At 42.6% G+C, this 11499-nt stretch overlaps 1 protein-coding gene across 3 annotated transcripts; it reads left to right on the forward strand.

The window, feature by feature from the left end:
- The first annotated feature begins 4403 nt into the window (after positions 1 to 4403).
- Positions 4404 to 10462, forward strand: LOC114636671 (GTPase IMAP family member 7-like). Of its 3 annotated transcripts, none has more exons than XM_028784717.1 (2): positions 4404 to 4496; positions 9277 to 10462. In XM_028784717.1, the coding sequence occupies exon 2, from the start codon at positions 9313 to 9315 to the stop codon at positions 10195 to 10197; it is 885 nt and encodes a 294-aa protein (XP_028640550.1). In that variant the 5' UTR covers positions 4404 to 4496; positions 9277 to 9312; the 3' UTR covers positions 10198 to 10462. The 3 variants fall into 3 exon arrangements, with proteins under 3 accessions (XP_028640550.1, XP_028640548.1, XP_028640549.1); XM_028784715.1 differs by lacking the exon at positions 4404 to 4496 and adding an exon at positions 5442 to 5633; XM_028784716.1 differs by lacking the exon at positions 4404 to 4496 and adding an exon at positions 7381 to 8216.
- The last annotated feature ends 1037 nt before the right edge of the window (positions 10463 to 11499 follow it).

Genomic DNA, 11499 nt, shown 5'->3' on the forward strand with positions numbered 1-11499 from the left:
TGTTTCTCTTCTTACTATACCCCACAGAAGTATAGAAGCCTAGAGGTGCTGAGCTGAGCCCAGCTCACTCTGCTAAAACCCAACTGAACAGACAGCAGTACAATAAACTCAGGATTGAGACCAGGGTTTGGAAGCAGTTTATGACCCAACACTGTGTGGCAAATGGTAACAAACACCATCAATTGTTTTCAGTGGGTTTTTTTTTTTCACATGAGTGTGTGGATTTGGTCAGATGCTGTCAACATTAAAAGATAATCAAAATGTCTAGTTCTCTATATATTCTAAATATGAATCTCTGCCTGATGTGTAACTCAATCTTATTTCCCATTCTATATGTTGCCTCTTAACTCTTTTAATTGCTTCTCTTGCTTACGAAGACTATGTATTTCACGCAGTCCCATTGGTTAATTCTTGGGGTCATGTCTTTTGGTATTAGAAACCTTATCAGAACATTCTTGCCTATATGAACATTTTGAAGAATCTTTCCCAAGCTTTCCTCTATAGTTTCAAAGCTTCTAGTCGATCACTGTGTTTGATTCTGTAATTTTTATGGGGTGAGAGTTAAGGATCTTACTTCATTCTTCTGTGTGGGGATGTGTAGTTTGGTATTGCTATTTGCTGAAGAAGCTTTTTGGCAATGTGTGTTTTTGACAAATTTTCAAACTACTAGGTGTCCATAGCTGTGCGGTTTATTCCTAGGTCCTCTACTGTAACTCATTCGTCCACATGTCTGTCTTAGTGACGGTACAATGGTGTTCTCATCACTATGGCTCTGTGGTATGGTTTGAAGTCAGGTGTTCTGGTATCTCCAGCATTGCTCTTTTGGCTAAGAGTTGACTCTCCATCGTCTTTCCTGCTTCTGTATGATTGTTTCTTTTTTCCCTAGTTGAGTAAAGAATGTCATTAGAGTTTTTATGGAGATTATGCTTTTGTAGGTTTCTTTCCATAATGTTGCAATTTTTACAGTATTAGTTCTGCCAATCTATGAATGTAAGAGGTCTTTCTCTCTTCAGTTTCCTCATTAATATCTTCACTGCCTTAAAGGTTTTTTTTCTTTTCTTTCTTTCTTTTTTTCAGTAAGGCTTTTCATCTCTATGTTCAAGAAACCAGTTTAGCTTAGTTGTGATTATTCCTGGGTTTTCTTTTTCTGGCTGTAGCAGATGAAATGTTTGCTAATATCTTGCTTACACGTTTGCTGTTACTGCACAGAAGCCTTACTGAGATATCTGTGTTGATTTTGTGACCTTGACATAATTATTTCATTTTCTTAAGCATTTCATGACTCTTCTTCATTACAACGTAAAGAACTGCTACCAAGTTGCTCACCAAGAAAAGTATCTATTCATAAAAAGATCTGGATAAATATTTTATATTAAGCTGTGGTTCCATAATGCAGGTCAGCAGAAGCTAAAACAACCAAATAAATACACCAACTTCTTTGAGTCAGCAATAGCAAGCTCACTTAGGGTCATGCATACACATGCACACACGCACACACACACGGACACACATACAGACACACATAAACAGACACAGACACATAAACACAGACAGACAGACAGACAGACAGACAGACAGACAGATGAAAACTAAGTATCAGCACAATGCTTTAACTGAAGAGCCCTTCATTGCTAGGTAAGAATACTAGGTGGTTAAATATTATGGCATCTACAAATAAAATTCACTACGGTTATTCAGTCAAAACAAAATATAGTTTGGCCATCTATTTAGATGCTTCTATGGCTTGAATGTAATTTAAATGTCTCCCAAAGGTTCATGCACTGGAAGTTTGGTTCTTGGTGTGATGATGCTAAGAGGTAAGAATGTTTAAGAGATAAAGCCAATTATGGATCCTGCAATCTACAGTACCAATGCTGCCAGGCAAAGTGTGTCTTCTGATGCAATAGAGGCACGAGAGTTATTGGGGCAACCAAATCCATTCTCCTTGAATTTGAGGCCCATTCCATATGAGGGAACTCACGCCTGCTACTGTTTACCTGGTTTAGAGCCCTTGGCTGACAAAGTCACAGGCCTCGTGGGGGAAACTTCTACTATTATTTTTCTAAGTAGTAATGTTGACCAATTGTCTTCTCAATACAAGTTTATATCCACAGATTAGTGTTTCTCCCAGCCTTAGTAACAGACATTTCTATTTTTCAGTGAAAAATAGACATTTCTATTTTTCAGTTAATGCATAGATTCATAACTGGTCAAAGTGTCAAGAATGAGTGATAATAGAATTTATGGCCCTAAATGGGACAGCTATATCACCCCTTCCAAAGCTCATGGAGGAGGCAGAAAGAATATAAGAGCCAGAGAATGGTGTAGCCTTTATAGTCATGAATTTACTGCAGCTCTGTATTTCTGCACAAAACCTGAAGAAGGCTGAACTCATCAACATTCCATCATGGGTAGGGGAAGGGTCTAAGAGTCTCCACCTCTCCCTAAAGAACTAATGGCAACAAGTGGTTGTTAGAAGAGAGGGGTATCATTTTCTTCAGTGGTATAGTCATTGATGAGCTGTCAGAACTACAGGAAATAAGCCATACCTATCATGCAAGCAACTCTACTCGAACTCAGTATCATACATAATGAGAAAACATGAAACTAGGAGGGGGACTTAGAGAGAACTAGAAGGGTTTCATTGAGAGAAGAAGCAGGATGAGAGGGTAGTGGAGAGATAAGAACAATTAAATGTGTGTTTGTGTGTGTGTGTGTGTGTGTGTGTGTGTGCGTGCGTGTGCATGTGTGCGCTGTTATTAAAAGGAGGGGGGGATAACTCCTCATAGAAGCTTCTTAAGTCATTGAGAGTGTGTCCTCAGAAAGTATTAAGGTAGTTCTGGACATGAGAATGTTCTTCCAAGAGTGAGTTGCTGAACAGAAGAATGATTTCTGTTTTTCCTTGTAACCTGGCTTCTGGTCTTGTCTTAAAGTTTTTACCTCTATGGTGTGACAATTTCCTCTGAACTGAAACATTTCTATGGAGATCGAAGTTAAACATTTCCATGGGGTGGGGGAAGGTCATAGGACCAAGGAAGAAAAAATTTACAAGACTCAGGAAGATCCTGAAACTTACAAGACTTCAGGAGGTACTACTCAAGTTTGTGCATGTTATAGCACTCACTAGAAAGAAAAAACTCTTCTGAGGGGTTGAGGGAAAGTTTTTCAGAGAGCCTCAAGAATGCAGTTTTCATGAATCATGAATGTCATACCACTTTGGGTGAGCTTTTCAGTGAGGCAGCTGCCTTTGAGTTATCCATATTCCTGTAAGTAACTCCTTGTCCAACCTTTTGTAAGGAATCACAATAAACTCACTAAATAAGTGAAATGGGTTGGAATTCTTTCTGTGGTCTTTCGCTGGTGCCCTATCTAGGCTGAGTAAACATTTTGTTCCTGTTTACACACACACACACACACACACACACACACACACACACACACACACAAATCACACAAGATAAACTCTTATAAACATACCTTACTGGCTGTTCTACTTCTGGGTATATACCACCATGAATGAATGAATGAATGAATAAATAAATAAATAAATAAATAAATAAATAAAGTTGGTTGTTATGTAGACATTTAAATCACTCACAAACAGAGCCAGTTTTTCAAAAGACTAAAATAATTACCCTGCATGATGTAGCCAGAAGAGTTACTGTAGGCTATCTCAAGTACCACAGCCCTGGTAATGCTAAGCCTGGACTCTCCCCCAAAGTGAGCCCTCAGCTTTCCACACAGAGAAGAGGATTAGACAGAACCTTCTGACACTCTTAGGGTACAGGCTGTTATATGGAGATATGCATGGCAAAATATACTTAGGATGGCTTCTAGTGTCAAGAATTCTAGGACACTGAAGTAAACAGAAGACGCAGGGATGTGATAAGTGTCAAGAAGATCCAGAGAGTCAGCTCAGTTGGAGCATGGGAGCTAAAGTGGAGTTCTCGCTCTATCCCAAATCAGCACCAAAGGACGTGCCTTTATATCTCCACGCTGACCAATCATTTGTTAGGAGCTACATAGCACAGGGAATGGCCTTCCAAGAGGTTACTGTCCAGCTAAGAGTGATCCTCAAGGGTGGTAAATGCTCAGCTGAGCTGCATCAGTGGTTAGGACTCCTCTCAGTTTGGAGATTAGGGTCACACTCCTGCAAAGAGGAGCAACATGCAATCCTGCAGCAGATGATGGAGTGTCCTTAGCAACACATGGACCACTGAACGGGGTCTTCAGAGTCAACTGTCATCAGACCAAACCGCTGGCTGTGACTTGACATCACAGCAAGTACAAGAAGGAAGGGATTCATTCACTCAGGGCTAAGCTGAAGCATCCACCACAACAGGGGACTGTTTCCTCTGTTCTTCAAACTGAAACCATTCGCGTTGGCTCCACCCTTCCAGTTTCTGTGCTCAGGGTTTGCAGAACTGCAGCAAGAGTAGTGGTGCACACAGATTCCTTGAGGACCGTGTGAGAGCTCATCAGTGCTGCAGAAGAAGGTAAGCTGGATGGGAAGCTGTAGAGCATGTGGGATGGGGGATGGAGGTGACAAGCATGGAGCACCCAGCCACTCTGTACATGATCTTGAGAGGTCCTGGAAGGCTTCTGGGACTGCTTAGTATGAGGTCCATCATCTCATGAATAACAGGAAAGACTTGATTGATGGGCAGCCTCTGCCCATGTCATGAGAAGCTGTTCCCTGAGGCAGATCTTCAGAACCAGGAGGCAGGTCACCAAGTATAAATGTATCCTAACTCCCTTCAGCTCCCCACATCAACTCTCAGTGCACTGATGGCTATCTGAGGACCATCAACACGGGCAGGATGAAATCCTGTTGCTGACTCTGTGTCTAGGTCCACCTTACACTTCTCAGGAAAAAAGCTGTGACCCTGAAAGTGTGGGGCCGGAGTGGAGGCTAGGAGCTCTGAAAGCGTGATGTGGTGTGGAGAAGGACCACTGTATCTGTAATTCTGGCTGAGCCTGTGAGCTTTGCAGTCTGGGGTTTCTTCTTTCATGATGATGGGGACTCTAACAAAGGGCCATTTACATGCTGGGTCAGTGCTCTGCCCCTGAGCTGTGGCTCTAACCCTGTGTGGCATTGTGTGGCAAATGCCTTAATCCTGACTTGTGGTTATACTTAGCATTGCAAATGACCTTCACAGAACTTACCCTGTGCAGTCCCCAGGACCACCCTGATGGACTCTCACAGGGCTTTAGAGAGTCTCAAGAATGGTCAAGGCCCTGATCTATCTCTGCATCCTTCTGAAGCACTTTCTCTGTTCATTGCTCAGTTCCAGGTTCTCTGGGTGTCCTGGACCCACTTTAGACTGTAGTGAGATGAGTGTTTCTGATTCTTGTCTCTGGAGATTGCCCTCCCAGTTTGGGGAAAAAAATACAACTGAGAGATGGGTGGTCCTCACCTGCCATGCTTAGGGCGGGCTTGTCTCCTTCTTCACTTCCTGGGGGAAGGGCTGTCCTCTCCCCTCCTGTTCCGGGTGGTTCAGTGAACATCTGTTGAGATGTTCACTGGCTTTTAGAATCATGACCAGAGGATGAGGCAGAAAGAGATCTCTGAGGGTTACAAGGGGCGTGGTGGAGTCAGAAGGTCTTGGCCTCCAGTCCCTGCACTGGGTAGTGTGAGTACAGGGGTGGGGAGGTGGTGTTTGGATGTGTTGGAACTACTGTTTCTATACCTACCAAATTAGAAAGAAATGGACTCTCCATCCTTGAGTCTTTATGTAGAGAAAACACTCCCATGAAATATGCATTTGTGCTGAAGCAACACATAGTGAGTTGTACTTAGAAAATGCATACACAAACCTTAACTTGTTACTAGAGAAAAAACCACACATCTACAGAGAAGGTCAGGGCCTGAGGGTAGATGATAGCAACTCCTGAACATGAGGTTTAGTGCTTATTCTAGCCCACTGCTTGCTGCACCCCTCCCTCCAGATTGTTTTAAAGTTAACAGTAGACATCCCACATAGTTTTATGTGCAAGTGCATCTTTTGCGCACAACCTAAAGAGTCATTATTATCACAATCAGGATGCCAAGCACAGTGTCCGTCTTCAAGTGTCTCAAGCACCCACCGTCAGCCCTCAGGTCTCTTGCGCAAGTCACAGAGAATTCACAGTCGGTTTAGTTTGAATTAGGACATAGAGCTGAGTGTGAGGGTCACAGGTCATTTCCTATACTTTCTGGTATGAAGTTGGGGCCTGTCACTCTCCCAGGATTCCCTGATTCCATGGAGTTAAATAGTACTGAGGACTGACTGCTCAGGAGACAGAGCCATGGATGCCAGGAGTGAGAGTGGCATTGTTTCTCACGAGTGCGTGCGTGCGTGCGTGCGTGCATGCGTGTGTGTGTGTGTGTGTGTGTGTGTCTGCACTTTCAGCATTCACACAGGTGATAATTTGAGGATGTAAAAATATCAACATGATTCTTATTATTTTTATTATAAAAAGTTTTTTAGGCACTTCTACATTCTCTCTGATTTATTTTTTACACTCTGCAGAGATCTTCAGTGAACTTGATGTGTTTAAAGACACACTCACTTGCTTCATTTTATTTTTGATTTAGAGAATTGATTTTCTAATATATGCTTCTTATAAAACTATAATTTATATTTATATCATTCCAAAATTAAACCTACAGGACAGTCAGTTCAAGGAAGCCTACCCTCAAGACCTACTGCCTAATATTTTTCTGTGTTCCCATCTCCTTTCTTTTGTGTCCCTTCCTTACCTTTATGCATCTGTGTAATGTATACCACACATTCTTTTTATACTTAGGCAGAGAAGTATGTGCTACACCCTTTTCTAGGTGGGGATCTTAAGCCTTGCTCTCTTCAGCACACAGGTCTTGATGACAGTGACTCCGGAGGTCATTCCCCACCTCCTGGTACTGAGCAATGGTGCTGCTGTGACATCCCACAGGATACAGCACATCCTCTGTGTGCATGTGAGTTCCTTCTCCAGTCTCCTAGTCATGGCAAATGGAACCATCCCTTGCTTTTGCCATTTGTAACTGTGACCCCAGCATGGGGTTCTGCACTCTTCTCTTTGTATTCTTCTCAGTGTGTCTTTGAGTACATCTCCCCATTCGATATTGTGATATCTGGGACAAGTACTTCAGTGATGACCTTTCATAGACCTGTAGCTTAGCTTCCCATCTGCTGTCTGAGAGTTTCTGCTTTTCCCATGCTTTTCCCATACCTGTATCAATAGAATGTGCAACTGCACTTTCAGACCTTTGCTAATACACACATGAAAATTCTACCTGCCTAATATTTTTCGGTGTTCCCATCTCCTTTCTTTTGTTCCTCTTTCCTTACCTTTATGCATCTGTGTAATGTATACCACACATACTTTTTGTATCTAGGCAGAGAAGTATGTGCTACACTCTTTTTTTTTTTTCAGAGGAGGAACTTATTCCTCCTCTGAAAACCCTGGCTCCTTTTACTACGTGGTGGAGATTAAACACTACAATGAGCTCTTGACATGCTTATTTCTGCAGCTATCACTTAGCGGGCAGAGTCAATAAGACACCCAAGCATCTCTCGGATGCTTATTTCCTAGATGTGCTTTCATTTTACCTCACTACATTCTTTGCATGTGCATGCCCGTTTAACTTTTGAGAATTTCATATCTGAGTACTGTATTTACATCACCCTCAGGAGTGACTTCCACCTTTGCACTTTCTTCATGATGTCATTATCTGTTATATTTGGAAATTATTTAGGCATTTCTTCAGTGCTCCTACTCATATCCTGAACCATATACTTGCAAGGAACAGATTGTTGGGTAAGGTCTGATATTCAATAAGAATGTTTTTTTTTCTGTAGTTTTACTATGGATACTGAAAATGTCTCTTTATCTCTTGTTTTCTCTATTTGAGTTGGCTAATTCTTCAAATACTTAGGGAAAGTGAGGTGGAAACATCTGAGTTTTCGTAGAAAATATTCCCCCCCCCCCCAATAACTTGCTAGCTTGGGGACCCAATGAATAAGGTGGAGACAAAAAATGAAGAATAAACAGATAGGAAGTTTGCATCAATTTACGTTTCCTGCAGTCTTCTTACGTGAATATTGGCTAGTGAGTTACCTTAATAACTTCTTCTTCTTCAGCACAGGCACTCTGTAGAAACTCCACTGACAAAAATCTCACTTGGTCATGATGTTTATAATGCCATGGGATTCTGTCTTGCAGCATTGATAATTGTATGTGAGTTATGCTTGCATTTTTCTTCAGTCTTTCTCAACTTTGGCCTGTGAGGTTTATTTGCTCATAGAAAGTTTAGGGAAGCTTTCCTTCTTTCGCTAGACACTGAGCAGTAGAGTAGCATTGGAATTTTCCAGTCACCTGGATTTAATGTAGTAAAATTGTTCTGAGAAGCTCTGAGGACCTGTGTACTTTGATGGGGAGTTTGAGAAGTAATTTGTATATCTTCCATGGTCCCTGAATTGCACTGCCTGTATCGACTTGGATCTAAACTAAAAAGGAATATGTATACACACAATATACTTGTGATTCAGACATTAGCTTCTTAGCTTTTTCCTTAGGGTGGGACGGTCACCTATAGGTCTGAGCCTGGTGACCTCCAAACACTTTGCTGAACACCAGAGTTTATCTGCTATTTCCCTGGAGTACAAGAACCTTTGAAAAATGATTTTCAGCTTGAGAAAGTAAGAACCAACATTGCCCTAAATAATGCAAAGAGTTAAACAATTTCCACACCTTCTATCAAATACCCTCATCTTCCCATGCTAACAGTCTCTGCAGTAGATGGTCTATATACATTAAGATACTTCCCATCCAGGCCGTGACCTCAAAGTCAACCTGAGATGTTTAGCAAGACCTTTGTCTCAAAACACAGAAATGAATAAAGACATACTTTAAATATGGCCACTGCATATGGGTAGATTGTTATTGCAGGTTCTATTGAGTCCTCTTTCATAGGACAGACTGGTAATTGCTTCTCGCTGGATTCCTGATGTCTCAAAAACAAAGTTGAATCTGTTTTAGAACAAAAATATATCTATACAACAATATGATAGTAAAATGCCAGATTTCAAGCTGGGTGGGTGCTTTCCTCACAGGGAATGAGAAGGGACTGCAGTGGGTTAGAATCTTAGGAAGAATATAGCATGGAGTGTTCTAGATGAGAAGTCTCTCAGAAATCTTAGGCTGTTTAGATCTGCAGCGGGGAAGATAGAAGGTCAGAAGGGTCAGTGTGGTTTCCTCTTTATCTGACCCAGTTTCTCCCTTTTGACACCGAAGTCAAGCACCTGGATACTAGAGCTTCCACATAAAACCATGGCTGAGCCCGGTGATGACTCTCTGAGGATCGTTCTGGTAGGGAAAACAGGAAGTGGAAAGAGCGCCACAGCAAACACCATCCTCGGGCAAAAGAAGTTTGATTCTAGAATCTCATCCCATGCTGTCACCAAGAAATGTCAGAAAGCATTCTGCAGGTGGAATGAGAGAGACCTCCTGGTTGTTGACACCCCAGGGCTTTTCGACACCAAGGAAAAACTGGAAACCACCTGCATTGAAATCAGCCGGTGTGTCCTTCAGTCCTGCCCTGGTCCTCACGCCATCATTCTGGTTCTGCAACTGAACCGCTTCACGCTGGAAGAGCAAGAAACTGTTATTAGGATCAAGGCTATCTTTGGGGAGGCAGTCATGAAGTACATGATTGTCTTGTTCACCCGCAAAGACAATCTGGAGGACCAGAGCTTAAACGACTTCATTGCCGACTCACATACAAACCTAAAAAGCATCATCAAGGAGTGTGACCACCGCTGCCTGGCCATCGATAACAAAGCAGAGAGGGCCGAGAAGGAAATGCAGGTGCAGGAGCTGATGGGGCTTATAGAAACCCTGGTACAGAACAATGGCGGGCTCTACTTCTCCGATCCCATATACAAGAACGCAGAGCAAAGGCTGAAGAACCAAGTGGAGATTCTGAGGAAAATTTACACTAATCAACCAGAGAAGGAGATTAGAATAGTGGAGAAGGACTATGCCCTCGGGAAACTTAGTCCTCAGGAAAGAGAGGAAAGAATAAAATCTATTAGGGAAAATTATGACCTGAAGATAAGAAACCTACGTGAAGAAGCAGAGATTAGCATATTCAGCCAGATTGTTGAAGAAGTTAAGAAAATTCTTTCGAAAATATGGCATTTTTTTCATAAGTAGTCTGTACTTTTAAAATTTATTCTGAGCATTTTTCCATCTCACTCCCTACCACCCTCCCTGCTGGCCCTTTCCTACAGCCACTGGCAGATTTAAGAGATAGCAGAACCAGGAATCCAGTGTACCAGAGTCAGGAGTCGGTGTCCAGCTCCAAGGCTGGGTCATACTCAATGCTCAGCTCCCTATCCTAGCTTGTCCTGGCTTTCCCACTATGATGGACTGAAATGCCTCTGTAACCTTGAGCCCCAATAAACACTGCTTCCCTTAAGTTGCTTCTGTGAGACTTCTTTTTTTGTCATCTAACAGGAAAGGCAAAATATATCCTTTTCTCAGTTTGTAGTTCTGATTTTCTTGCTAAAGGTGATCATCTATGGTGTTAGGGAAATATAGGAGGTTTTGTTCTGGATTTCAGAGTCAAATTCTTAACCACTGCTCCCCAGCCCCCTACACCTCCATCACCACCACACACCAGTGTTTCCTCTAGGAACCATCTCCAAGCTTCCCTTTGTCACTCCCTTCAGTCACTCCCTCATATTGGTTAAAGCTAACTCCACACAGCCTCTGCTGCCCACGGGATATAGCTTTGGGCTGGAACACAAGGGCAGAGAGAGAGGAGACAGCATCTCCCCACACTTGCTGTGAGATACTGTCCGGACCTCATGACTGAGTGTCAGTGCTTGAGTGAAGACTACATCCCACTTGAGTATAGGGTGTTAGATGCCCACTGCTCTGAGAAGTCAGGTTTTTGGTCTTCTGGATGGGTTGGCTCCCTTTTGTTTAGATTTTCTTTCAGCATTTGCCCGGTTCTTGTGTCTTTGGTGAAGCTCTATTAGAATATGAAAAAAATGACAACTGGTAATTTTAATTGGTGATCAGAAATAGGAATAGAAGCACACACATTCCAAAGAAACACTCGTTTCCCACTGACCCACTTGGCAGGAGAGGCTCAGACTCTGACTAGCAGATTCCAGCCCATGGGTGATGTGGCTACGAATACTTGCAGCCCCACTAAGGAGTGCCCATGCCGAAAAGCCATTCCCTTTTCTCCTTAGCTTGATCTTCTTTGTACAATTGGTGAGCATTCCTTCTAAGATCTGCCCAACAGTTACCTAGCAACAGCCAGGTAGGAGCCTGGCTTGCTATAAAAAGACTGTTTGGCCTCTCCATCTCTCTCTGACCCTTTTCTCTCTCCCTGGTCTCTTTCTTCTTCTCTGGCCTCTCCTCCCTCTCTTTCTCTCTTCAAGAGTTACCTGCTGGCCTCTTCTCTTCTTTCTCTCTTCTCTCTCTCTTCTCTCTCTCTCTCTC

This window comes from Grammomys surdaster, unplaced genomic scaffold (genome assembly GCF_004785775.1).
Source record: "Grammomys surdaster isolate TR1022 unplaced genomic scaffold, NIH_TR_1.0 124820, whole genome shotgun sequence".
NCBI lineage: Eukaryota > Metazoa > Chordata > Mammalia > Rodentia > Muridae > Grammomys > Grammomys surdaster.